This window comes from Hibiscus syriacus, unplaced genomic scaffold, assembly GCF_006381635.1.
Source record: "Hibiscus syriacus cultivar Baekdansim isolate YM2019G1 unplaced genomic scaffold, ASM638163v2 tig00110637_pilon, whole genome shotgun sequence".
NCBI classification, from domain to species: domain Eukaryota; kingdom Viridiplantae; phylum Streptophyta; class Magnoliopsida; order Malvales; family Malvaceae; genus Hibiscus; species Hibiscus syriacus.
In genome coordinates this window covers 2656473-2681736 of record NW_024062808.1, presented here as the reverse complement: position 1 = coordinate 2681736, position 25264 = coordinate 2656473, and the positions used below count along the sequence as shown (strand labels likewise).

The 25264-nt window shown below is 35.6% G+C and overlaps 1 protein-coding gene across 1 annotated transcript; it reads left to right on the top strand.

Moving 5' to 3' along the window:
* The first annotated feature begins 9437 nt into the window (after positions 1–9437).
* Positions 9438–24823, top strand: LOC120136679. Its single transcript, XM_039152635.1, has 8 exons — positions 9438–9444; positions 17770–20204; positions 20499–20634; positions 20777–20859; positions 21351–21589; positions 22247–22333; positions 22988–23087; positions 23379–24823. The coding sequence occupies exons 2-8, from the start codon at positions 17886–17888 to the stop codon at positions 24450–24452; spliced, it is 4038 nt and encodes a 1345-aa protein (XP_039008566.1). The 5' UTR covers positions 9438–9444; positions 17770–17885; the 3' UTR covers positions 24453–24823.
* Positions 24824–25264: the final 441 nt, after the last annotated feature.

The following is a 25264-nucleotide window of genomic DNA, read 5'->3' as shown; positions in this document are numbered from 1 at the left end:
TTATTGATATCGATAATTACACATGATCAATTCCTTTAAACCTGAAATAGTAAGTAATAGAGTGAGTTTTAGGAAAGCTCAGTAATACAGAACTATCGAATGATGCTAAAGGTCTAATATATATATGGTAAAACATGAATTTTTAGTGACTCGGGCATCTAAATGTTTTTTTAGTTGAAAAGTCATTAAGTGATTCTTCAGGTAACAGTTAGGAAGTTTACAATTCGAAGGAAACATAAAGAGAGACAAATGCATGAGATTAAGTTGGAGAGTCTATTGTATCTCATCAGTGTAGAGAGGTGTACAAATAGTTTAAAATAATAGTAATTTATTTCAGTAAAATAAATTTTAAAATCACATAATTTCCCTCCAGTCGAGCACCGATATGCAGTTCCATAGAACTGTATCCATACGGACTTATCTTAAACTCATTAGGCATACGAGTCAACCTAAGGGGATACCTTAGGCCCATAAGGACTTATCCTAGCCAACGTATAAGAGTCAACCTAAAGGAATACCTTAGGCCTATAAGGATTTATCATCCTAACCAGGGTTGTACCAGCAGAGACTTCATTTTATATCCCAGAAATCAGCTCTAAGTAGTGCATCATAGTATAAGAATTCATAAAGCATACATATTTATTTTTCCAGTAAAACAGTGATAAGATATCATAAATTAGGTAATCACATTTTTAATCAATGGATCGTGAACCATGCTTTCAAATCAGGCAATAATCGTATTATAAATCAGGGAAAACATTCATAACATAATAACATAATTTAGATGAATCATTTTCAAAAATGAATAAAAAAATCGTAATATAGCACAAAAAGAACATACTAGAGGGTTCAATTATTTTTTGAAGGTACTTGATAATTATCAGGAAGGGAAACTTGAGACTTTTGTCAAATTTGAACTGGTTGAAGAAATGAGATTCATATTAAAAAGGTTTTATAACTAACTCATCTATTTAGACATTTAGAAGTTGGTATATCATAATCATTTAGGATTCAGATATATCAGAAGTGATTACATTATTTAGGCCATTAGGGCTATTTTAGATATTTTGATTCCAAAAGAAATTTTGATAAATTAGTCCAATAAGGGTAAAAAGGTGTATACATGCAATATTTATTTCATTTCATTTCAATTCAATTTTATAACAGCATCATAAATTTCTTACATACAGGGGTCGTGCTCTAAACCTTTAAGGGTGATACAACATTTAGGTTTATCTGTATTTTTAGAATTTATCTAAAGATATTCACTTATTTTAGGCCATGAAGGTATTTAAGTCATTCTAGTACTCAAGCTTATTTTAATCATTTCGAAGTTCAAGGGTATTTCAATCATTTTAATCGATCCAATCGTATGCATTATTTTCAATAATTTCAGCTATGGTTGTTTGTTAAATAAATAAGAAATTCTAAGTCTTTTATCCTCTTGAAGGTTAGAAACTGATAACTGCAATTTTTGTAACAAGTTAGAGATTTATCATGTGAATTAGCAATTTTATCAAGTCAAAAACGAGTTCTCAAGTCAATTCCACTATCTGAGTCAATTCATGTCCCTTTTTACATCTCAAGAGTATTTCACAATTTTTTATCCAAGTATTTCCAGCATTAGTACTTTTAACAAGAAAAAAATAGAATTTAAGGATTTCAAGGTTAATTCTTTTATCGATTAATCACTTATCTTGAAATTATTTCTTATCAGTTTTCCAGTTTCTTATACGTCTTATTGAGTCTTAACCAATTTACTGTCTTTTTACTATATTCAGTATGAGTTTAAGAATAATCATCGAAATTTACATGACTAGTCATTTCATTCATGCATCAACCAATTACCAACATGTATCGTAAAGCATGCATAGGGTAGTAAAGTATTACCTTGATTCTGAGCTACATCGATCGGTCATTTAAATTCCTTTCAATCGCTCTTGAACTTGAATTTAACGCTCTATAATATCTCGGATACGTAATAAAATGAATTACATAAAAACGAAACTTAAACGTGAAAATCAGATCGAATCAGAAGGTTAAACATAAAAAAAAGCTTATTGAATTTGAATTTTGTGAAAATAGCTTCAAAAATAGACTTGTGACGTCGAAAAAATGTCAATGTAGTGATTCTTGAAAAAAGTTAACGGCAGTCAATGACCAATCAATAGCGATCGATCCATAGTTGTCAACGACAGATCAACGGGGCGCGTGCGGCAAAAGTGACAGCTCAAGACTCGCCATGCAATAACTTCCAATTCAAAGACTATTTCTTCTTCTCGATAGAGCTTATTTGTATTTATGTATGGTCGTTTCCAATTCAAAGACTAATAAACGAATTAAGAGATTGATTTTGTTGGTTTAAGTGAAAGATAATCTCCTACTTGAAAGAATCTTTTCTAAAGATAAAGGTCATCATATTTATTTGGCTTACTGTAGGAATAAGTTCTTAAAGTATACTTAAAGTTAATTTTTCGATGTTTAAAGAAATTTTTGTTAATTCTAACATTTTCAATATTACTCTCTCAAGTACTTAGATTGTAACGTCGTTAAATGACATGTGTAACTACTATATGTTATTTAAAATATTATTTTTTTTTAAAAAACATAATATTTTTATTATAAAATATATATTTTTTTTAAAAAATCCGCTTCCTGGCCATCCCTCTTGCTCCTAGGGATGGCAACGGGCCGGGTTCGGGCCGGGTATTGGTCCCCCCGTCCCCGTCCCCGTTTAAAAAACCGATACCCGTCTCCGTTTAAAAAACCGCGGAGATTTAAACGGGGTCCCCATCGGGTAATCGGAGAAAACCGCGGGGAAACGGGTATCCCCGTTTAGCACAAACGATTATTTAAACGGGTATTGGGCCAGGTATTGGGTCGGTATTGGGTTGGGAATCGGGCCGGGTATATATATATATTTAAATTAAATATATATTTTTTATTTAAATTAAATTTATTAATATTATATATATATATATAAATAATTATTTTTAATATTTATCGGGTCGGGTATCGGGACGGGTAATCGGAGCGGGGATTACCAAACCCGTCCCCGTCCCCGTCCCCGTCCCCGTTTATCATCCCCGGACCCGACCCGTTTAATTCGGTTTTCGGTTTTCCCCGTCAGATTCAGGTTTTTTTACCATCCCTACTTGCTCCCCACCAGCTCACCCACCCTTCTGCCTCACCACCGTTTTCCCAAAAATTAATCCCTCCCCGTTGTTCCTCTCCCTCCCATCTCCCCTCCCTTTGCACAGATGAGGCATGAACTGATGTGGAAAGAATAAAAATCAGACTCTTGACATTGTATTTTACTTTATTTAATCTTTTGATCGTAATTGTTTGTAAATTATTTTTTTTATTAATTCTTTGATTTTTTTATATTCTTATTAATATTTTACTCTCAAAATATAAAAAAAATATAATATTATGAATATATTTTATAATTTTAGATTATACATGATATATTAAATAACATTATAATGTGAAAAGAATATGAAATATATATATATATATATATCTTATATAGTTAGAGAAAGTCGAAAAATCAAAATCAATCCTTACCATAATACTATAAATAATTATAATCAAATTAGCATAGAAACTCGAATAACTCAACTCGACTCGAAAAAAATTCAACTTAAGTTCAAGTTGTAAAATATGACTCATCAACTTGTATAACTCGAAATTTCTTAACTCGAGTCGATAAAATGATCACCCATATCTCTGGGCTTGAACTGGAGGCCAATTTTTTCAAGGGAAACGACGATGAGACAGGGGCGGGCGAAGGGAATTAATTTTTTTCTAAAATAATATTATTTTAAATTTAAATTTATTATTTTAAAATAAATTTTTTAAAATTTTAAAAGTCTAACCTGTGTCAAATAACGTTATTTTTAATGACGGTTATAGCATAGGAACTTAAAAATATAATGTTAAAAATATTAGACACCTAAAAGTGTAATGAAGAAAACGTTAGACACATATTTTAACGAAAAATTCTTTTAAGCACCTAAAATTAACTTTGAATATATTTTGAACACTTATTTTTACATTAATCATATTTATATTGTATACTTCGTACAAATAAGAAATAAAAGGAGTTTGTGAAAAATAAATTAAAAAAACTGAGAAGTAGACCTATGTATGATAAGAGTGATGCATCAAAATCAAGTATTCTATTTGTAGACACTTGTTTTCGCCGAATGATTTGCTAAATATTAATTATTATTATTATTATTATTATTTTATGATAATTTTAATTTTTTGCATGTCTTTACAACAGGCTCAATCGGGCCCATTACAACACATTTACAATTGACCCATCAAGCCCACAACCGAAGCCCAACATCCAAAGGCCAATTACAAGAGGGCCCAATTATCCCAAACCCTAACCCAATTAGGGTTTTTGAAACCCTAGCCTAACCTAGTCTTTTGCCGTTGCCTCCACTGTCGAGGGGAAGAAGAGATGCGCCACCACCATCAACTGAAGCCACTCCCACCGCCATCAGCTCCGTTCACCGCTCCGTTCACCGCCATCACAATTGTCATCTAATCAGAACAATAGAGCTAATCAAACCAAACCAAAAAAATAATAATAAAAATCAACCAAAACCAATCAAATCAAAACCTAAACTTAAAAAATATATTAGGATATTAAAAACCCTAATTTTCCTTTACCAACAGAAGATGATGGCCTCTGATAACCTCACAAAACACGCAGAAAAGCAATAAAAAAAGGGAGTTTGATTTAAAAAAAATCTAAGAAAGGAGTGAGAGAAAGGGGGTGAAGAAATAGAAAAGAAAAAGAAAGGGTTTTTCAGTTTTTGAGAAGAAAAAAGGAGAGACTCGGTTTAGAAAGAATAAAGGAGAGAAAAATCGAAAAAATAGAGAAAACAACAGAAAACAAAAGAGAAAAAGAAAAAGGGGTTATTCGAAAACCAAAAACGAGAAAAAAAGGGAGGCAAAAAGCCCTTACCTTTCTCTTGAACGTCGGCCACTGTCGGTCCACCAAGGTAAACCTTCACCCATAAATATCGCTTAGGCTTTATTTTGGGGGGGGGGGGTTGTTTAGGAGGTAGTATGTGGGGGTTTGGCTTTAAGAGCATTTCGGCTTCAGTATTCCCCACAACAACCGCCGATCTACGGCGGCCTTGAGACTTCCTTTTCTCACGGTGAGAAAATGATGAGGTGAGAAAAGAGAGAAAATTGAGAAATGGGGGGATTGTACGACTGATTGAGGAAATTAAATGGGGATTAAGGTTTCCTTAAAGCCTATAAAAGGGTATTTAAGTGGGTCATGAAACATCATCGTTTTGGGCTCTAGGGCAACCAGCAGTTTCGCGCATGGGTAAACCACGTGGGGGTCATCCTGGTTTTTAGAAACTTCATTTTAGTTACTAAACAAGAATTTTCAAGTTTACGTTTTAAGCTCTTTATTTTGTTAGCTTTATATTTTAGTCATTGTATGTATAGTTGATGTTATTTGGGTAAATTATTCGAATGGGTCTTTAAATTTGTCAAGTTGTAATTTTAATCCCTTTTAATATGTTATTAAAGTTTCTGATTTTGCCTCTATATTTCGTGTGTGCTATAATTTGGTCACCTTGAGTTACTGACTTTTATTTATTTTAATTTCTAGCTTGGAACTTTAAATATGTTTATTTTGGTCCTAAATATATTGGTTTATTACATTGTCGGTTCTTGTAATGTATGGTTTTCGTATTATATGTTATATATTTACTTGATTTGCTGTCGTGACACTAAAGTTTTCATTTTTGTTATTTAGTCCTATACTTGCGTAATATGAATTGCATGCGTTTTAAAATTTTGTCCATATATAAAATATATATTGGTATCATTAAATAAATACTTTTGCAATTGGTTGTATAAGTTTAGGTTTTAGTTTTAATTAATTTTCATGATATCCTATTAAGTGACGTGACTCGAATCGAAATAATTTGACTAAGGGTAATATTCATTCATTTTAATATTATTGTGAAGTGACTGTATTAACATATAAGAAAGTTACTTTCGATAATTTTAAAATGAAAATGTATCCCATTAAGCGACACGAATAAAATTTATTACTTTTAAAATTTGGAACTGAGAAAAAGTTTATGTTCTTTTAATTAAATTCATCGAGAAAAATCTGTTAGATCGAATCTAAGGTCTTGTCTCGATGTATTTAAATAATTGAACATCCTTATTTTCATTCAAGGTTGGTAAAATAATTAATTAATAATATTTGTTAAGTGTTTGTATTTAATTTTTGTTTTATTTTGTGTGTGTTTTAGTATGATTTCGAAAATGAATTGCATTAGAATTAATATTGAATTTTAGGATGAAATAGTTATATTTATTTATTTCAATTGGAGTAATAAATGTCAGCTTTAAGGCATGTGAGGTCACTTATTCTCGATTGAAAATAATTAGATATTATCATTTTCCCTCTTAAAATTCAAAGAATATGTTTTAAGAAAGAAGGTCTTAGAGTTATTTTGTTTGATTGTATTGTTATTTATACGCTTAATTTTTGAATTAATAATGAACTTTATGATTGAATTGTAATATTCCTTTATTTCGATTGGAATAAGAATCAACTGGTTTAACCATGAAAGGTCGATTCTTCTCGATAAGAAATAATTAAATATTATTATGTTTCGTCCTAAAATTCAAAGGATATTATTTGTATAGGATCTTAAATTAAATTAAATTTGAACTTGTAAATTTCATTGCAAAGATAATTAATTAATCGACTAGGTACCAATATAGGACATTGTGGGGGTAATAATCATTCCCTACGCCTAACTGACTCTCGAACTCAAATTTTGGTAATGCAGACCTTATATTTGTTGTTTTAATTAAAATTAATATTTTTTAAAATGACAAATATGTTCGGGTGCCCAATCACACCCTAATCAAATATTGGTGGCGACTCCTCGAATCACGTTTTATTATTAACATGTCACTAAATTATTCAGAACGAGATCTTTTAAAAATTACCTTTTAAAAATTAATTTTTTTTAAGAAAAATTGTTTTGACACTATTGGTCCAAGCAATGTTTATCCAAAGATTCATCTACACACTAATCCTCTTTCATGAATGCAATCTTTGCCCGATAAAATATTAATTCAAAAATTAAAATAATAATAAAATAAGGGATTTATTATTAGATAGAATGAATGAAGCAAAATAAATATGAAATTAAAATAGAGAAACGAAATTGTTTACTTATATGTAGACATGAAATCAGATGATTAGAGTTGAATAAATAGAAGATTTTTTTTATTGAGGTCTATATAAACAGTTTTCTTAGGACATATTTGTCCTCTCCTTAATCCTTTGAGTAACTTTGAACGTCGGTTTCCTAGGATATAACAACAAATAATCACAACATTAAGCACAACAGTAGTGAACATTCGAACACAATCTTAGATTTATCTATCTGGTAGACGTGATGTCCTTGAACTATCATATTGTTTGTGTAAGAGACGACATACCTCATGCAAACATATCCTTAAAAAGAATTTGGTTCTCATGGTTATGTCTATATAGTCGTGAACATCTCCTAGTTTTGTATGGTCTTAGAGAACTATGTCACAATAGTCTCTTTGAAGTGGTTTCTCTTCACTCTCATATAGACGACTTATGTTATTTAGTTCACTGAAATATTAGTGTGATTAAAAGCATTGCTTAATACTTCACATTTTAATCACTTTTTTCATCATAGGAAATGACTTGGATAAGAACATTCACAAGGTCTATGCAAGTAGGTTGTCCCAATGAACTTAGTTTTTGGAATCTCTAGTAAACTAGGTTGGGTCTTCCTTCACATAGTGTCTTAATAATTCATGGGTTTCGGTCTCATTTCTCTTGATTTTTTTTATCAATTTGATCTCAATGAACCCTTTGGTTAGTGGATAAGCAATTTTATCTTTTGATCTTACAAAACCAATTGAGATAACTCTAATTTAGATTAATTGTCTAATGGTATTACGTCGACGACGCATGTGTCTTGACTTACCATTATACATTGCGTTCTATGCTCTACCAACTATTTTTTGGTTGTTACAATATACACATATTTTTGGCACAAGCTTTGAGCATTCAGGAATATCCTCTAAAATTTTGTATAACGATTGTAACTCTTCTATATATTTGTTTAGAGCTATAAACTCAAATTCTATCTTGGACTTGGTGAGTATTTTCATGGCAACTCTTCCTCTCATTGTGAAAATATAATTATATGTACCTTTTGTAACACTCTATACTCAGTGGCGGATTTAGAAATTAAAAAGTGGAGATCCAAAATTATAATACTATCTAATAAAAAATTGGGTATGTAAATTTCCTTTTTTTTTCTATTTCCATTAACAAATTAAACTAAATTTAATTTTTTCTCAAAATAATGGGTGTGTAAGTACTACCCTAGGGAGCCATATGGATGCTTATACTCAACCACATCGGATGGTCCAAATATTCTAACTGCATATTAGATTTCGAAGTGAATTCGGCAAAACAAATCCTAAATCATACTTACTAAGTAGAAATGATTTAAAATTTAGAAAACACAACAGCAGAAACGTCCAATCAACATGCCTCAAACAAACAAATAACATGCTTTGTAAATCACTCATATTTAAACATAGGAGCAAAATGGTCATTTCATGTACATACATAAATTCATTGAATAATACAATAATTAATCCTGTCAATATTCATTACTACACACATAGGTTTCCAAAAGCTCTCATATTGTCTCAATTCTCAATATAAGGTTCAACGTACACTTTAAAGTAAAAAGGGTTGCTTAATCACCGCTTAGTGCTCGACTCTCGCTCCTCCAATCGACGACTAATCTTTTGCAAAATATTAAATAATGAGTGTAAGCTAAAGAACTCGATGAATGACTAATCATTCAAGCATGACGCCAAGCATGACGCAAAGCATGACGCAAAGCATGACGCATACATCAAGACTAAATGAGAGCATCCTGTATCCCATGCACTTGTTCTTACCTTAAATGTTCATACTTTATTTTTCATGCTTCAATGTCCATGCATTGCATATTTAATGCATCAGAATCAGAATATAATCATGCCCATTAAGTCATAACATGGCTGCTAAGAACACATACAAAGTCCATGCATCGGAATCAGAATATAATCATGCTTCAATGTCCATGCATTGCATATTTAATGCAATCACTTTGATTGTGAGTATAGGAAGATGGTCATTCATCAGCGTGGGAGACCACCCAAAGTGCAGGGAAATGGGGGGTTAAACAAGTTGAATCGGAAAGGGAAGGGATTGATCAATGTAATAGCAAGGTAAAAAGAAGGTGTGCTCCGTAAGCGAGGAAGAAAATGAACTTATCATCCTTAAAAGAACAGTTCAAAAGAAAAGGGTTGGATAAAAGAAGCCAAAAGGGGATGATGGTGAAACGGAGGATGCTGGACTAGTTAAAAAGAAGCTTCATGAAGAGGAAAACTCTGATGGTGCATTACAAAGGGGAACACATTTGTCATGCAAGATGCGTAAGCTACAGTAGACACAAAAGAGAAAGCAGTATGCTTCGTTGACCCGCAACTCGATGGATGGAGATGGGTATGATAATGATGGTTAAATACTATATGATGAAAGATGGCCCTGCTTTCTTGGATGATTGATTCGGGAACTGTTCCACAAGATGGGAAAGTGGGATGTTTGATTCAAAAAAGAATACGTACTCGTGAAAGTAAGTCTGGTAGGATAACTAGGGATGGAATCGAATGCAACTGTTGTAGTAATGTCTTCACCGTTGCAGAATTTGAAATTCATGCGGGGAGCAAAGTTCATCAACCTTTTCAGAGTATATGTTTAGACACAGGAGTTTCCCTGTTGCAATGCTTATCAGATGCATGGAAAAGACGACAGTCTGAACGTAAGGGCTTCCATTTTGTGGATTTTTGGTGAAGACCCAAATGACGATACCTGTGTTGGATCATAAACTTGATCCATTATGGGAGCCTAAACCCAAATCCAAACTAAATTGATGTCATTACTTACATCATTTAATTAAAGATGTCATTGCTTACATCATTTAATTAATGATGTCATTGCTTACATCAATTTAGTTAGGTGAGAGTTAGATATTTGTTGAATTTGTAATGGTTTAAATTAGTTTATTTGTGTGGTGTAGGATTGTTCTTGAGTAGTATAAATACCCCTTCCCATTTTAGTTTTAAGCATCAAGAAAAATTAAGAGTTTCTAAGTGAGTGAAGATCAAGCAAAGTCTTATAAGAGTGAGTTATAGTTCTTGTTTTTGAGTGAGAGTACTCTTGTAATATTTGTTTGAGTTTCAATAAAAGTTGTTTGTGTGAGTGTTTTATTTCCAACAAAGTGGCATCAGAGCGAGTTGGAAAGATCGAAGGTCTCGACGAGAGGAATCCGACGCCGCCAAAATTTTCTCAATCTGAGTTCTGACGCACCGCCGGAAGATTGCTGCCAGAAAATCGAGTTGACTCACCGAGTTGAGCCGAGTTAGCCGAGTTGGAGCCCTTGACCGAGTTGTCCAAGTCCCTCCAAAGTTTTTTTTTTCATCGTTCCGGATTCATCCGTGCAATCGGATTTTACAAAATCTCATTATATTGAGAGATATGGCAAATGGTATGGCACCATTCCATGTTCCGACACTCAACAACAATAACTACGACAATTGGAGTATCAAAATGAAGGCACTTCTTGGATCACAAGATGTGTGGGATATCATAGAGAAAGGCTATAACGAGCCTGCGGATGATGATGCTTTTGCTACTCTTACACCAGATCAAAAGATAACTTTGAAGGATTCAAGAAAGAGAGACAAGAAGGCTCTCTACCTCATCTATCAAGCATTAGATGATGATGGTTTTGAAAAGATTTCAAGTGCAAGCTCTAGCAAGGAAGCGTGGGAGAAGCTGCAAACCTCTTACAAAGGATCCGAGCAAGTGAAGAAGGTTCGTCTCCAAACATTAAGAGGTGAATTCGAATCCTTAAACATGAAAGCATCTGAGTCTATTTCAGATTATTTCTCAAGAGTAGTAGCTGTTTCTAATCAATTAAAAAGAAATGGTGAAAAGTTAGACGATGTGAGGATAATAGAGAAGATACTTCGTTCGTTGGATCCCAAATTTGAGCACATCGTCGTGACGATTGAAGAAACTAAAGACTTGGAAGAAATGAAGATCGAACAGCTCCAAGGATCATTGCAAGCATACAAAGAGAAGCATAAAAAGAAGCATGAGTTTACTGAGCAACTCCTCAAGCTGCAACTCAAGGATATGCATGAGAGCCAACGCAATGATAGAAACCAACGTGGCCAAGGCAGAGGTAGAGGCCATGGACGAGGTGGAAGTCGAGGTCGTGGACGAGGCTGGAATTACAACAATAACAATTCCAACAACAACTATGAGAAAAGAGAAAGCTCAACACGAGGCCGTGGAAGAATTAATCCAAACTCAAAGTATGACAAATCTCAAATTCGATGTTATAATTGTCAAAAATTTGGGCATTATGCTTCAGAATGTAGAGCTCCCAACAACAAAATTGAGGAGAAGGCCAATTACGTGGAGGAAAAGACAGATGGCAAAGAAACTCTTCTTCTAGCACGAAAGGAACTGATGGTGGCCAAGCAAATTCCTGGTATCTTGACAGTGGTGCAAGCAATCACATGTGTGGAAGGAAAGACATGTTTGTGGAGCTAGACGAGTCAGTAAGTGGAAATGTTTCGTTTGGAGATGATTCCACAATAGCAGTGAAAGGGAGAGGTAACATTCTTATCCGTTTGAAAGATGGGAGACATCAATTTATTTCAAATGTCTACTATGTGCCCAATATGAAAAGTAACATTTTAAGTTTAGGGCAACTGGTAGAGAAAGGTTATGATATTCATATGAATAATTATAATCTTTCTATAAAAGATGATAAGAATAACTTCATTGCTAAAGTGCCGATGTCAAAGAATAGAATGTTCTTGATCAACATACAAAATGATGTTGCAAAGTGCCTGAAAGCTTGCTACAAAGATGCATCATGGCTTTGGCATCTTCGATTTGGGTATCTCAATTTTGGAGGTCTAGAGCTATTATCTAAGAAGGAGATGGTGAAAGGACTACCTCACATCAACCATCCTGACCAGCTCTGTGAAGGGTGTCTAGTCGAGAAACAATTCAGGAAAAGCTTTCCAAAGGAGTCAGAGACAAGAGCTAAGAAGCCACTTGAGCTCATCCATACCGATGCGTGTGGACCGATCAAGCCAAGCTCTCTCGGTAACAATAACTATTTTCTTCTCTTCATTGATGATTTTTCAAAAAAAAAACTGGGTATATTTCTTGAAACAAAAGTCAGAAGTTTTTGAAGTCTTCAAGAAGTACAAAGCAGCAGTGGAGAGAGAAAGCGGTAGAAAGATCAAAGCCATGAGATCCGATCGAGGTGGAGAATTTACTTTCAGGGAGTTTCAAGAGTTCTATGAAGCAAATGGAATTCGTCGACCAATGACAGTTCCTAGATCCCCCCAGCAAAATGGTGTGGCAGAAAGAAAGAATAGAAAAATCCTCGACATGGCACGAAGCATGCTCAAAAGCAAGAAACTACCCAAAGAATTTTGGGCGGAAGCAGTATCGTGTGCAGTCTACTTGTCAAATCGATCTCCAACAAGAAGTGTATGGGGAAAGACACCGCAAGAGGCATGGAGTGGAAGAAAGCCTGGCATTTCCCACTTGAGAACCTTTGGAAGTATAGCCCATGTTCACGTACCAGACGAGAGAAGAATGAAGCTTGATGATAAAAGCGAGAGTTTTATCTTCATCGGCTATGATGCTAATTCGAAGGGCTACAAGTTGTACAATCCAGACAATAAGAAGTTTGTGATTAGTCGAGATGTGGTCTTCAACGAAGAAAGAGAATGGGATTTTAACTCTCATACAGATGACTTCAATTTCTTTCCTCAGTTTGAAGAAGATGAGCAGACAATGAGGGAGCAACTAGATGAATCTCAACAAGAGCTTGCAACTCCACCCACTTCACCAACATCAACCACTCAAGGAGACTCATCACCTTCATCATCGTCAAGTGGGAGTCAAAGTGAAAGAGTTGTGCAACGCACAAGAAGCCTTAGAGATCTCTGTGAGGTAACTGAACGACAAGATAATCTTACATTATTTTGTCTGTTTGCCGATTGTGAACCAGTGAGCTTTCAAGAAGCGGTACAAGAAAAGAAATGGAGAGATGCGATGGACGAAGAAATCAAGGCCATCGAGAAGAATGACACATGGGAACTTACCTCACTTCCCAAGGGACATAAGGCGATAGGTGTCAAATGGGTGTACAAAACAAAGCAAAACGCCAAAGGAGAGATTGAAAGGCACAAGGCGAGGCTAGTTGCTAAAGGCTATAGTCAAAAGGCTGGAATTGACTATGATGAGGTATTTGCTCCTGTTGCTCGATTGGAGACTATCAGACTAATCATTTCTTTGGCAGCTCAAAACAAGTGGAAGATACAACAGATGGATGTAAAGTCCGCCTTCCTAAATGGAGTTCTTGAAGAGGAACTTTACATTCAGCAACCATCAGGCTATGAAGTCAAAGGGCATGAAGACAAGGTGTTGAAGTTGAAGAAGGCTCTTTACGGGCTAAAACAAGCACCAAGGGCATGGAATAGCTGAATCGACAAGTACTTCCAATAGAATGGCTTCAACAAATGTCCCTACGAGCATGCTCTATTTATCAAGATCAAAGATGAAGATATTTTGATCGTGTGCCTCTACGTGGACGATTTGATCTTCACTGGAAGCAACCCAAGCATGTTTAATGAATTCAAGGATGTGATGATGAAAGAATTCGAGATGACAGACATGGGGCTCATGGCGTACTACCTTGGCATTGAAGTTAAGCAACAAAATGATGGAATTTTCATTTCACAGGAAAGCTATGCAAAGGAGATACTGAAGAAGTTCAAGATGGAGAACTGTAAGCCAATAAGCACACCGGCAGAATACGGGATCAAGATGACCAAACATGAAGAAGGCGAAAGTGTAGATCCAACATTCTTCAAAAGTTTGGTAGGAAGTCTACGCTATCTAACTTGCACGAGACCCGATATTCTTCACGCAGTTGGATTGGTTAGTCGCTACATGGAATCCCCAACAACCACCCATTTTAAAGCCGCAAAGAGAATTCTTCGCTATCTGAAAGGTACAATTGACTTTGGCTTGTTCTATTCAGTTTCTAATGATTACAAGCTTGTTGGATATAGCGACAGTGATTGGGGTGGAGACATAGATAATCGAAGGAGCACTACTGGATTCGTATTTTTCATGGGAGATATTGCATTCACATGGATGTCAAAGAAACAACCGATTGTCACATTGTCAACTTGTGAAACGGAATATGTTGCTGCTACCTCATGTGTTTGTCATGCAATTTGGCTTAGAAATCTATTGAAGGAGATTGGTTTGATACAAGAAGAGCCTACCAAGGTTTGTGTCGACAACAAGTCAGCCATTGCCTTAGCGAAGAATCCAGTATTCCATGATCGAAGCAAGCACATTGATATTCGCTGCCACTATATAAGGGAGTGTGTTGCAAGAAAAGATGTGGAAGTTGAATATGTGAAGTCACAAGATCAAGTTGCTGATATTTTTACCAAGCCACTGACCAGCGAAGACTTCTTAAGATTAAGGAACCTACTAGGGGTCACGAGATCAAGTTTAAGGAAGGGTGTTGGATCATAAACTTGATCCATTATGGGAGCCTAAACCCAAACCCAAACTAAATTGATGTCATTACTTACATCATTTAATTAAAGATGTCATTGCTTACATCATTTAATTAATGATGTCATTGCTTACATCAATTTAGTTAGGCGAGAGTTAGATATTTGTTGAATTTGTAATGGTTTAAATTAGTTTATTTGTGTGGTGTAGGATTGTTCTTGAGTAGTATAAATACCCCTTCCCATTTTAGTTTTAAGCATCAAGAAAAATTAAGAGCTTCTAAGTGAGTGAAGAAGCAAAGTCTTATAAGAGTGGGTTGTAGTTCTTGTTTTTGAGTGAGAGTACTCTTGTAATATTTGTTTGAGTTTCAATAAAAGTTGTTTGTGTGAGTGTTTTATTTCCAACAACCTGTGGTATTTGTGGGGATGGTGGTGATTTGATCTGTTGCGATAGTTGCCCATCAACATTCCATCAAAGTTGCTTAGGCTATAGAAGTAAGTCCTTGGGAGCTACTCACATGTACATTTCTCTTAAAATGTGTAGAATTCTTTAACACCTTACCCTTTTGAGGGGCGTTGTTGGCTACTTTTCATGTTTCGAAGTTGATCTTGAAGTTTCTGTTTTTCTAGTTGTTCGAGAGACTTCAGATGCTAGTTGGGGTTAAACATGGACTTCCAGAAGGCTTCTCATGGGCCCTTGTTCAGCGGTTCAATATCGGATCAGATGTTCGTCTCAATGAAGCATATCAAAAGGTTAAATCAAATTCAAAGCTAGCTGTTGCATTATCTGTGATGGTTTTATTTTCTTTAGCTTGGTGCTTTATGCATTGTTTTCGTTTTTCATTTCTTTTTCAGGTTTTGGCAACGATGATGTGTGCAGCAGAACTATCTTTCTTCAATAGCCCAGACCTAATCTGAAGTTAGATATGTCTGAGGGTGCATATGTTGTCAAAGAAAACTTATTTTACTGTATAGAAGTTTAGAGGTCTTTGTGCAATGCTACCCTTGTCCTAGGCCTGCAAATTTAGAGGATCTTAAATTGAATGAAGGAAACAACACTATATGTGTGTAGATAAAAACAATCTGAGCAGGCAACATATGCTTGATGTTTCATGTTTGATGTTTCTTCTTGTCTCCTAAGTTCAGGCCCTGAATGTCGAGAAAAAGAATTCATGAAATAATTTTTCATCTACGTTATTATCTATTCAAAATTACTTTTAAGTAATTATCCATTTCCTTTTTCTCTTTCTCTCCAACCTAAGTTTTATCTCTATATTTTTGTGTAGTCTTCCCTTTTATTTTGATTTTTATTTAGTTGACGACATCATCAATCTTAATATTGATTATCGACTGTCGGTAGGTGGTTATTATTTTTTTCTTGTTCTTTTTCATACTACGTCCTTTGTTTTTCTTTTTTTCCTTTTTTTGATTTTAAATAAGAAATTTATCATTGTGATACGTTTTTCTTTGCTCTTGTAGCACATTTCTTATGCCTTTTGGTAAGTTTTTTTTTTTTGCATACTTTTGTGATAGTGTTGGTGCTTGAACAGAGATCCTCACAATATTTATTTTTTGATTAGTTTGTCAATGATCACTTAGTATTGTCAGGTTTTTTTTGGGTAAAATGTTGTTTGCCCATATAATGAAAATTGTGTAGCGAAGTAATCTATCAAAGTGTTTGGTTTTCTCTTCGTAAAACGTTCCGTTCGACATAGACAATTTTTTTATGAAGGTTACTGATTTCATTTGGTGTTGGATGTCATTCTCAATAGAAGATTTTTTTGTTTTTTTTTTGTATCTTTGGGTTTAATATTTTCATTTCATGTATATATTTTTTACGACTATTGATTTTAATTTTCTTTTTGAATGTATTGTAATTTTGATTTATTTCATTATTTTTATTAATGGAATTCAATTGTTAATGTTAAAAAAAGTGTCCACTTCCATGTTTTATGGAAACAAATAGAATATTTGTCCTTGAAAAAAGTGACATGAAGAAAAAAATTGGATAAAATGAATATTTTTAGTGATTTAGGACCATAAATAATATGGCGAGGAAGTTCATATAATAAATTTTCTTATATATTTATAATTAATGAAACTGCTACATGTGTAAAAGTATAACAATAATTCAATTTTCCATCTCATCCTCCATACAAGCATAGAATGCCATAATTAAGTGGGGCTTATTCGAGGGCTTATTTAGCTAAAACAATAAGTATGAGGGCTTATTTGAATATAATGTTGTAGTTTGAGGGCTTTTTAGCCTTTTGATTATTTGGGTCAACTTTTATTCTATTTTTTATTTATTGTTGGATTAATTCCAGCAATTTCTAATTTTCAATTAAGGAGAAAAGGAGATTATGTGCAAAAATGGAGGGAAAATGAAAATGAAGAAGAGGGTACAATATGAAAAGACAAAATTACCTTTCAAACACGTTGGTTTTAGTACGCGTGTAACCAACCAACCAACCACTCAAATAAGCGGAAGTAAAATCAAAGCCCCCACACTTGAGCCCAAAATCCCAAATCTACCCCTCTCTAAACCCTCCACCTCTAAATAATCCCCCAAACGCCATTGGAGTGACCTTCTGCTTTCCATCTCCATAGTATAAAGCGACGCCGTGGCACGATACGATCCCGTTCAGTCGGCTGCATTGGGAGTAAGGTGCGTGATCACTTTCCGCCGGTTTTGATATGACTCTTTGGCACTTTCGATTTATGATTCTTTTCCATTGATTTCTTCTGGTTTTTAACTTCAGGGTCTTGAGTTTACAGTTTTAAGAGATCCTTTGTGGAGTTAGATTTTCTTTTGTCGAAGTGAAACCCAATGGGGCTTGTTTACTGTTTTGTGTTGGTATGTATCCGGTGAGATGATTTTTTGAGGATAAAAAAAGGGAGAAAGGGCACCTTTTTAATATAGGGTTTTGTAAGAGATGGAAGATGGACTAGGATCCAGCTGTTTTCTGTTTAAACCTGATGTAAGTGAGAGTTTGCTAAGGCATGACATTGACAAAAATACAGGTGAAGTGAAGCAACCGGTTCTTGATTTAAATGATGAGCCGTTAGGGTGTTCTTTGAAAGAAGTTGAATTTGATAAAAAGGAAGAGATTGAAGAATGTAGGGAAGATGGTGTAGTGGGTAATATGAAAGTTGATGAATTGAATGATGATGATGGGAAACATAAGGGATCGGTGGAGGATAAAGTAGATAGTAAACAAGCTAGTGTGAAGAAAGAAGTCAAGGAGGAAGGCTTAGAATGTAAATTGCAGTTCTCTGGCAGGGTTTTGCGATCAAGGTCTGCAGTGAAAACCGTGAGTGTGATCGAAGGTGATAAGGTTGAGCATAGGGTTGTTAAAACTGAAGATGGAAATAGTTCTGAGATGAAAACAGTTGAAGTAGTTAAGGAGGGGAATGATCAGTCTCATGGTGAGGTGAAGAATGCACACGGAAAGGTGGATGAGTTGGAAAAGCGTAAGCGTGGGAGACCACCCAAGTTTCAGGGGAAGAATGGGTTTGAGAAGAAGACACTTAAGCGGCAAGTAGGAGAGAGTTGCCCAGATGGTCAAGTCAGGAAGAAGCTCAAGCGTAAGCGTGGGAGACCACCCAAGGTATTGGGCAATGACAGGTATGCGAAGAAAGGATTTACTACTGAACCAAGGGAGAGGGGTCGCTTTGATGGGGATGTTAGTAAGGAGTCAAAGGGTAATCGCGGTAGACCACGGAAGGTGCAGGAGAATAGTGTGTTTGAGAAGAAAGGAATTAAAGTGGAAGCAGAAGAGAGTGATAAGTCTAATGTTGGTGACATTAAGATGTCAAGTCATAATCGTGGGCATGGCAGACCGGTAAAGGGGCAGAGGACTCAGGGGGTTGAGAAGGAAGCAGGAGAGAGTTATGACTCTGATGTTGAGGCAAGGAAGGCAGCAAACCACAAGCATGAGTCACCACCCAAGATGAATATCGATGATGGGGTTGAGATGACAGCTGTTGATGCAGAAATGGGAGAAGGCGGCCACTTTGATTGTGAGTCAAGGATGAAGGTCATGCGTCAGCGTGGGAGACCACCTAAAGTTCAGGGCAATGATGGATCACCGGATAAACGAGTTGAATTGGAAATGGAAGAGATTGATCAACGCAAAAGCAAGTTAATGGAAGGTGTGATCTGTAGGCATGCAAAACCAGCAAAGCTGCAGGGTGGTAGTAAGGGTTTGAAGGTTATTGATAGGAGAAAAAGGTTGGGTGGGCTAAGAAGAGGCAGAAAGAAGTTGAGGGGTAATTTAAAGTTTAATACGGCTGCTAATACTTCATATTCGGAGAAGAGATTGATTGAGAAAGAAGCAAATCTTAAGAGGTCTGCAAATAAGGATAGATTTGATGATATGGAAAAGAATGAGAGCAAGGCTTCCCTATCAGGGGATGAAAAGGGAGTAAAGAAAGTAGGGGATGAAGGTGAATTGAAAAGGTCAGAAGCAAAACAAGCTTTGAGAGATCGAATCGTGAATATGCTAAAAGCAGCAGGTTGGACAATTGATTACAGGCCTCGGAATAAAAGAGAGTACAATGATGCAGTGTATGTTAACCCTGAAGGAAAGACTCACTGGTCGGTTACTTTGGCCTACAAGGTGCTTAAAAACTATTATGAGAGTGGTGACTCTCAGACTTGCCCAAATGGCTTTGTATTTACTCCAATTCCTGAAGAAGAACTTAGCATCCTGAAAAGAATAGTTACGAAGAAACGGGCTGGAAAAAAGAAACCAAAAGGGGAGGATGATGATATGGAGGATGATGAGCAATTTAAAAAGAAAACGAACAAACGAAAAAGGAAATGGAAGGACAATGAGAAAAAGAAAAAACAAAAGCTACTGAAAAAGAAGCTTCATGAAGAGGAAAACTCTGATGGTACAATACAAAGGGAAAACCAAATGTCAAGCAGGAATCGTAAGCTACAGCAGACACAAAAGAGAAAGCAATATGCTTTGCTGGTCCGCAACTCAATGGATGGAGCTGAATCTGATAATGATGGTTATGTGCTATATGAAGGAAAGCGAACTCTACTTTCTTGGATGATTGACTCGGGCACTGTTCCACAGGATGCGAATGTGGAATATTTGATTCAAAAAAGAACACGTACTCATGAGAGTAAGTCCGGTAGGATAACAAGGGATGGCATCCAATGCAACTGTTGTAGTGATGTCTTCACCATTGCAGAATTTGAAACTCACGTGGGGAGCAAAAGCCTTCGACCTTTTCAGAATATATGTTTAGAAACAGAAGTTCCCCTGTTGCAATGCTTATTAGATGCATGGAACAAACAACAGCATTCTGAACGTAAGGGCCTCCATTTTGTGGATTTTGGTGGTGAAGACCCAAATGATGATACCTGTGGTATTTGTGGGGATGGTGGTGATTTGATCTGTTGCGATGGTTGCCCATCTACATTCCATCAAAGTTGCTTAGATATGGAAGTAAGTACTTGTTGCGATATGTCTTTATCATGGGCATATGGGATCTAGCTCCCTTCCCCAACTTATGCTCAGAGTTCCTTGTTGCAGGCTTTTGGAAAGGAATTTCTTTGTTGAATTTAATTCAATACAAATCATTTGTGAAAAGTAGCCAGAAGGAAACCTGTGTCCGAGTGTTCGATTTCTATGTTTTTTTCTTTTTGGGAGTTACATTTAGAAGTAAACTTTAGTTTCAGTGAAAATTTAAATCTTTATTGTACTTAATATACTCTTCTGATTTTATTTTCTCTGCCACAGGCATTCCCTTCAGGAAACTGGAACTGTGTTTACTGTACATGCAAGTATTGTGGGATGGTTGGAAATACACATCAAAGGGGAAAAGACGACGATGCAGTTCCTACAGTTCTAACATGCCATTTATGTGAAGAAAAATGTATGCCTTTGTTAAGTTCCAAGCTGTATTCTTTATATGTTGATTGCTGATTCCCCTTGACCTTTATTTTTAATTTTGGCGTCTTTATTATTGTTCTTGCTATAATATGCAATTCATTTCTTAAGGATTTTTTTTGGGGTAGATCACGAGCCATGTATTCAGCCAATGGATGCTTTTGATGACGATTCAAGTAGTGCATTCTTTTGTGGGAAGAGATGCAAAGAGGTATAATTTTAGTTTGCAATTGATATAATTGTGTCGAGGGGAATTTGTGGTGGTTTCCTAGATTTGTAAATATAATTTTAATTGCTATTTTCCACTTTCAGTTAAGCTATGCCTGCTGGTATGAAATGATTGTGATTCTCACTTTGTCAAATTAATGAGGGTTGTCTCTATTTCTTAACCAGGAGCCTAACTCTTAATCTTCTGTAGATGTTACAGTTATTGATTTCTGACACTAAATTGATCCAATTGTCTGCAATATGTTAAGCAAGAATGAAAAGGGAGCCCCATACTGTTTTCGTTCATTCAGCCGATTTCTGCCTCTCTTTGGGAGCTACTCATTTGCACACATGTTATGCTGGCTTTAAATTTGTAGAATTCATTAATACCTCACCCTTTTGAAAGCGGGGTTTGGGGGGTTTGGGCGGGGAGCTATTTTTCATGTTTCGGAGTTGATCTTTAAGGGTTTTTTTTTTCCTTTGGGTTCTTTCTAGTTGTTTGAGAGACTTCAAAAGCTAGTTGGGGTTAAACATGAACTTCCAGAAGGCTTCTCATGGACCCTTGTTCAGCGGTTTGAAATCAGTTCAGATCTTTGTCTCAATGAAGCATATCAGAAGGTTGAATCAAATTCAAAACTAGCTGTTGCATTATCTGTGATGGACGAGTGCTTTTTGCCTCTTGTTGACCACAGAAGTGGGATCAATCTGATTCATAATATTGTCTATAATTCTTGGTATGTGTTCCATATGTACTTAAGTCTATATTGCATTCTTGAAGAAAATTTTTCATTTCCTTCTACCTATGATGTGAAAAGTATGGTTTGAGCTTGTTGCTTGGTTCTGTACGCACGTCGTCATTTGTTTAATTTTTTTTGTGGGTTTTGCAACGTAGATATGAGTACTGCCTTTCTTCAATAGCTGTAATTTAAAGTTCAATACTCCAAGTAACCATATGTTGTTGAATAAAACGTTACCTTACTGCTTAGTAGTTTAAAGAACCCTTTGCAATGCTAATCTTTCCGTAGATCTGCGGATTTAGGAGACGTTAAATAGAATGATGGCAAATGGCTCTAAATGTGTAAATAAAAACAATCCAAACAGGCAACATATACAGTGATTGCTTGATGTGGCATTTAAACGTTATAATAGTTACTATAGCAGTATGAAATGTTTAAAGGCTTCCATTTTAACAGATTGCCCTGGGTCATTCTTTTTGTGGTCGAGTGGTACAATTCTTTCTATGTGAAAATCTGGGAGACAACATAATGCCTTTATTTATGGTGAAGTGGTATTTGATTTTTCTGCGCAACTATAGTTGCCGTGCTTTTGATATTGAATAAGACCAAGAACTTCTTGTTTGAGGTAAATTACTAATCTCCTTTTGTTCTCAGGTCAAACTTCACTAGGCTAAACTACAGTGGTTTTTACACTGCTATTCTAGAGAGGGGGGATGAGGTTATCGCTGCGGCATCCATTCGGTAATTCATTCGTTTTTTAGTTCATTGGGAATTATAGAATAGAATATGTGGAATTAATGTCTTTACACTTGAAGAGTTATAATATAAGATATCCATCTGGCCATGCCGACTCATCACTTTAAGCACTCTTGATCACCTTCCTTTTGTTCCTCTGCTGATAGCTTCTAGAAATTTACATCTTAAGCTATTTTGTTGTCTCCCCATCCAAAGAACAACTATAACCCGATAATATGCGAATATATTGAGACTGAAGATTTATTAAACTGCAGTTTTTTTCAAATTCATAAATACCTGGCGCTCGATTTGGAAGCATGAATTTGAAAATTTGGATTTCATTTGCTATGTCGATAGCAAGAATGAAATGCATACATTATGGAGAATAGATTCAATATAATATATTTGAAAAAGTATAAAAAGACATGGATTTATAAAATCCAAAATTATATTAGGCATTTCAAACTCATTACTCACTACTGTATATGCATTTAACAAATCCATGGATTTGAGAAATAATAATGAATGCTACATTTCTAAGTATTTTATTACACAATTTAAACCCAGATCATGCACTAATGAGCCTGCCCACTCACCTGAATGTTGTACTTGTTTGGCTTAATCCTAATGATTACAATTATTTAATTATGGGGCCAACAGGATCCATGGAAACCTGTTAGCTGAGATGCCTTTCATTGGGACGCGGTATTCTTATAGGCGTCAGGGGATGTGTCGTCGTCTTCTTTGCGCGATTGAATCTGTATGTCTGATTCAATGTTCTCTTTGTTTCTTTTTATATTTGCAATTTGTATTAATTACACTTTTTTTTCTCATTTTGACATTTACATGTTTATTTTATATGTATGACTAATGCTATACACCATGGCACTTCATGCCACAGTTTTTTTTTGGGGTGGGGGGGGGGGTGGATATTTAATAGTTAGATTATATTTTTCAAAAGAGAAAACATTAGGCTAGTTTGATTTTAATTAATCTATTTCACCTGGACCTCATTTTTTATGTTTCTTTTTCTTATCCCCTAATTTTTCAGGCCCTTAGCTCCCTGAATGTTGAGAAATTAGTCATTCCTGCAGTCCCGGAACTGAGGGAAACATGGACTTCTGTCTTTGGTTTCAAACCACTTGGAACTGCATGCAAGCCGAAGATGAGGAACATGAATATGCTGGTCTTTCCTGGTGTAGATATGTTACAGAAACCTCTGCAGACAAATGTTACGGAGGAGCCGATAACAGGTGATGTGTCCTATAAATCTGGAGAGAAGTGTTCGATTATGTTTGATCTGAATGTTTCTGATGAGAAGAGTCTTGCACCTGAAACATATGATGGAAATGATGAACCCACTGCTGTTGAATCTACAATGCCACTTCCTGATGACACCTCGAAACATACTTCTGATATAATGGCCGAGACCATCAATCTTCCAGAGGCTGCTACTGTTTCTTCATCTTGCATTCCAGCACCTGAAGACAGGAAACTGGAATTTGACTCGTATAGCGTATATTCGGAGGGGAAAACTGATGAAATCATTGTTAAACAGAGCCTTGATTCTAAGATAGAGAGTTCTGCCAAACACATTGATAATATCGTCCATGCTGACAATGAAGTTGCAGTTCACGTGTCAAGGGATTGTGATAAGGAAGTTGTTACCAATGGTTTCGATGGTACAATTCCGATATCTGAGGATGCAAATGGCGTGGAGCAGAATGAGCATTCGAAATTACTGATGGTAGAATGCATTTCTGGTTTTGGCAAGTCAGTCCTCGAGTCTGAAGAAGCAAAAATTTACCATGCTATTGCCGAAGATGCGACCAATCAAACTTCTCCATCATCTCCACGAAGTGCGCAACGTGCTGCAAATGGCCATCATGATGTTGCATCCAATGTCAGTCAAAGTAGTCCTTCCCGACGCGGAGACGAGATGGATGCTTCCGGAGAAGTCTCGGCTCCAATTGATGAAAATTATCATACTGATTGCAATGATGCTTCCAAAAATGAAAAATTGCTGCAGTGCATGCGCATGTCCACGGAGGTTGTCTCAGCAGGTTCCGAGGTTGCCGTTACCATCATTCCTGATCAGAGAAACATCAACTGCAACACAATCTGATGTATATCCTAAAGGTAATATAGTTACTAATATGGCGCAGTTGAATATACCAAACCGTCTGGATCTTAACACATTCTAAATTCTAAAGTGGATCTTCACCATGTTTCTACCGGAGGAGTGAATCAAACGTTAATCCGAGGTTATAAGTTTGTTTAACCGATCTCCTTTTTGTTAGCGGTCTAGGTCAAGTGTCCTTTCTGAATGGCAGATACTAATCAAGGTTAGTATAGAATTTCAGATGGTGCAAAACGTGGAAGAATTAACAATTAGAGGCTGGATGATGGATGCCTTTCCCATGGCAGGCTAGCTTTGGGTAATTCTTTTTGCTATGTACAGGGCAACTAGCTTAATGCCATTTGAAGGTTTTTTGTGTGTATATTTTGCGACTCTTCCATGCACTTTGTTAAATGCAAGATTTCATCATTCAGATCCACCACTAGTCTTTTTTCTTCGGTTATTTTTAATTAATAAATATAATAATGTAAAATATGTTTCCCCCCCCCCTAGTGTTTCTTCTTAAAGCATCCTTAAAAATGCATCACGTTAATGATTCTTAAGTCGAATTTGATTACAATAAATAAAGAGAATGTTTTCTGGTTTTGAGTTTAAATAATCGAGTTTGTAAGTATATATAAATAAATGCAATTGTGTAATTATCCAGATTATTTAAAAAAATCACATATATTTTTACAATTGGGTTGGAATTAGAGAAATAATTAGGGTTGCACGTTAATGAACGTTTTGAACTAGGGGTGCTTAATGAGTTCAGCATTTCGAACTTAATTCGGTCAAAACTCGATAAAAGTTCGACT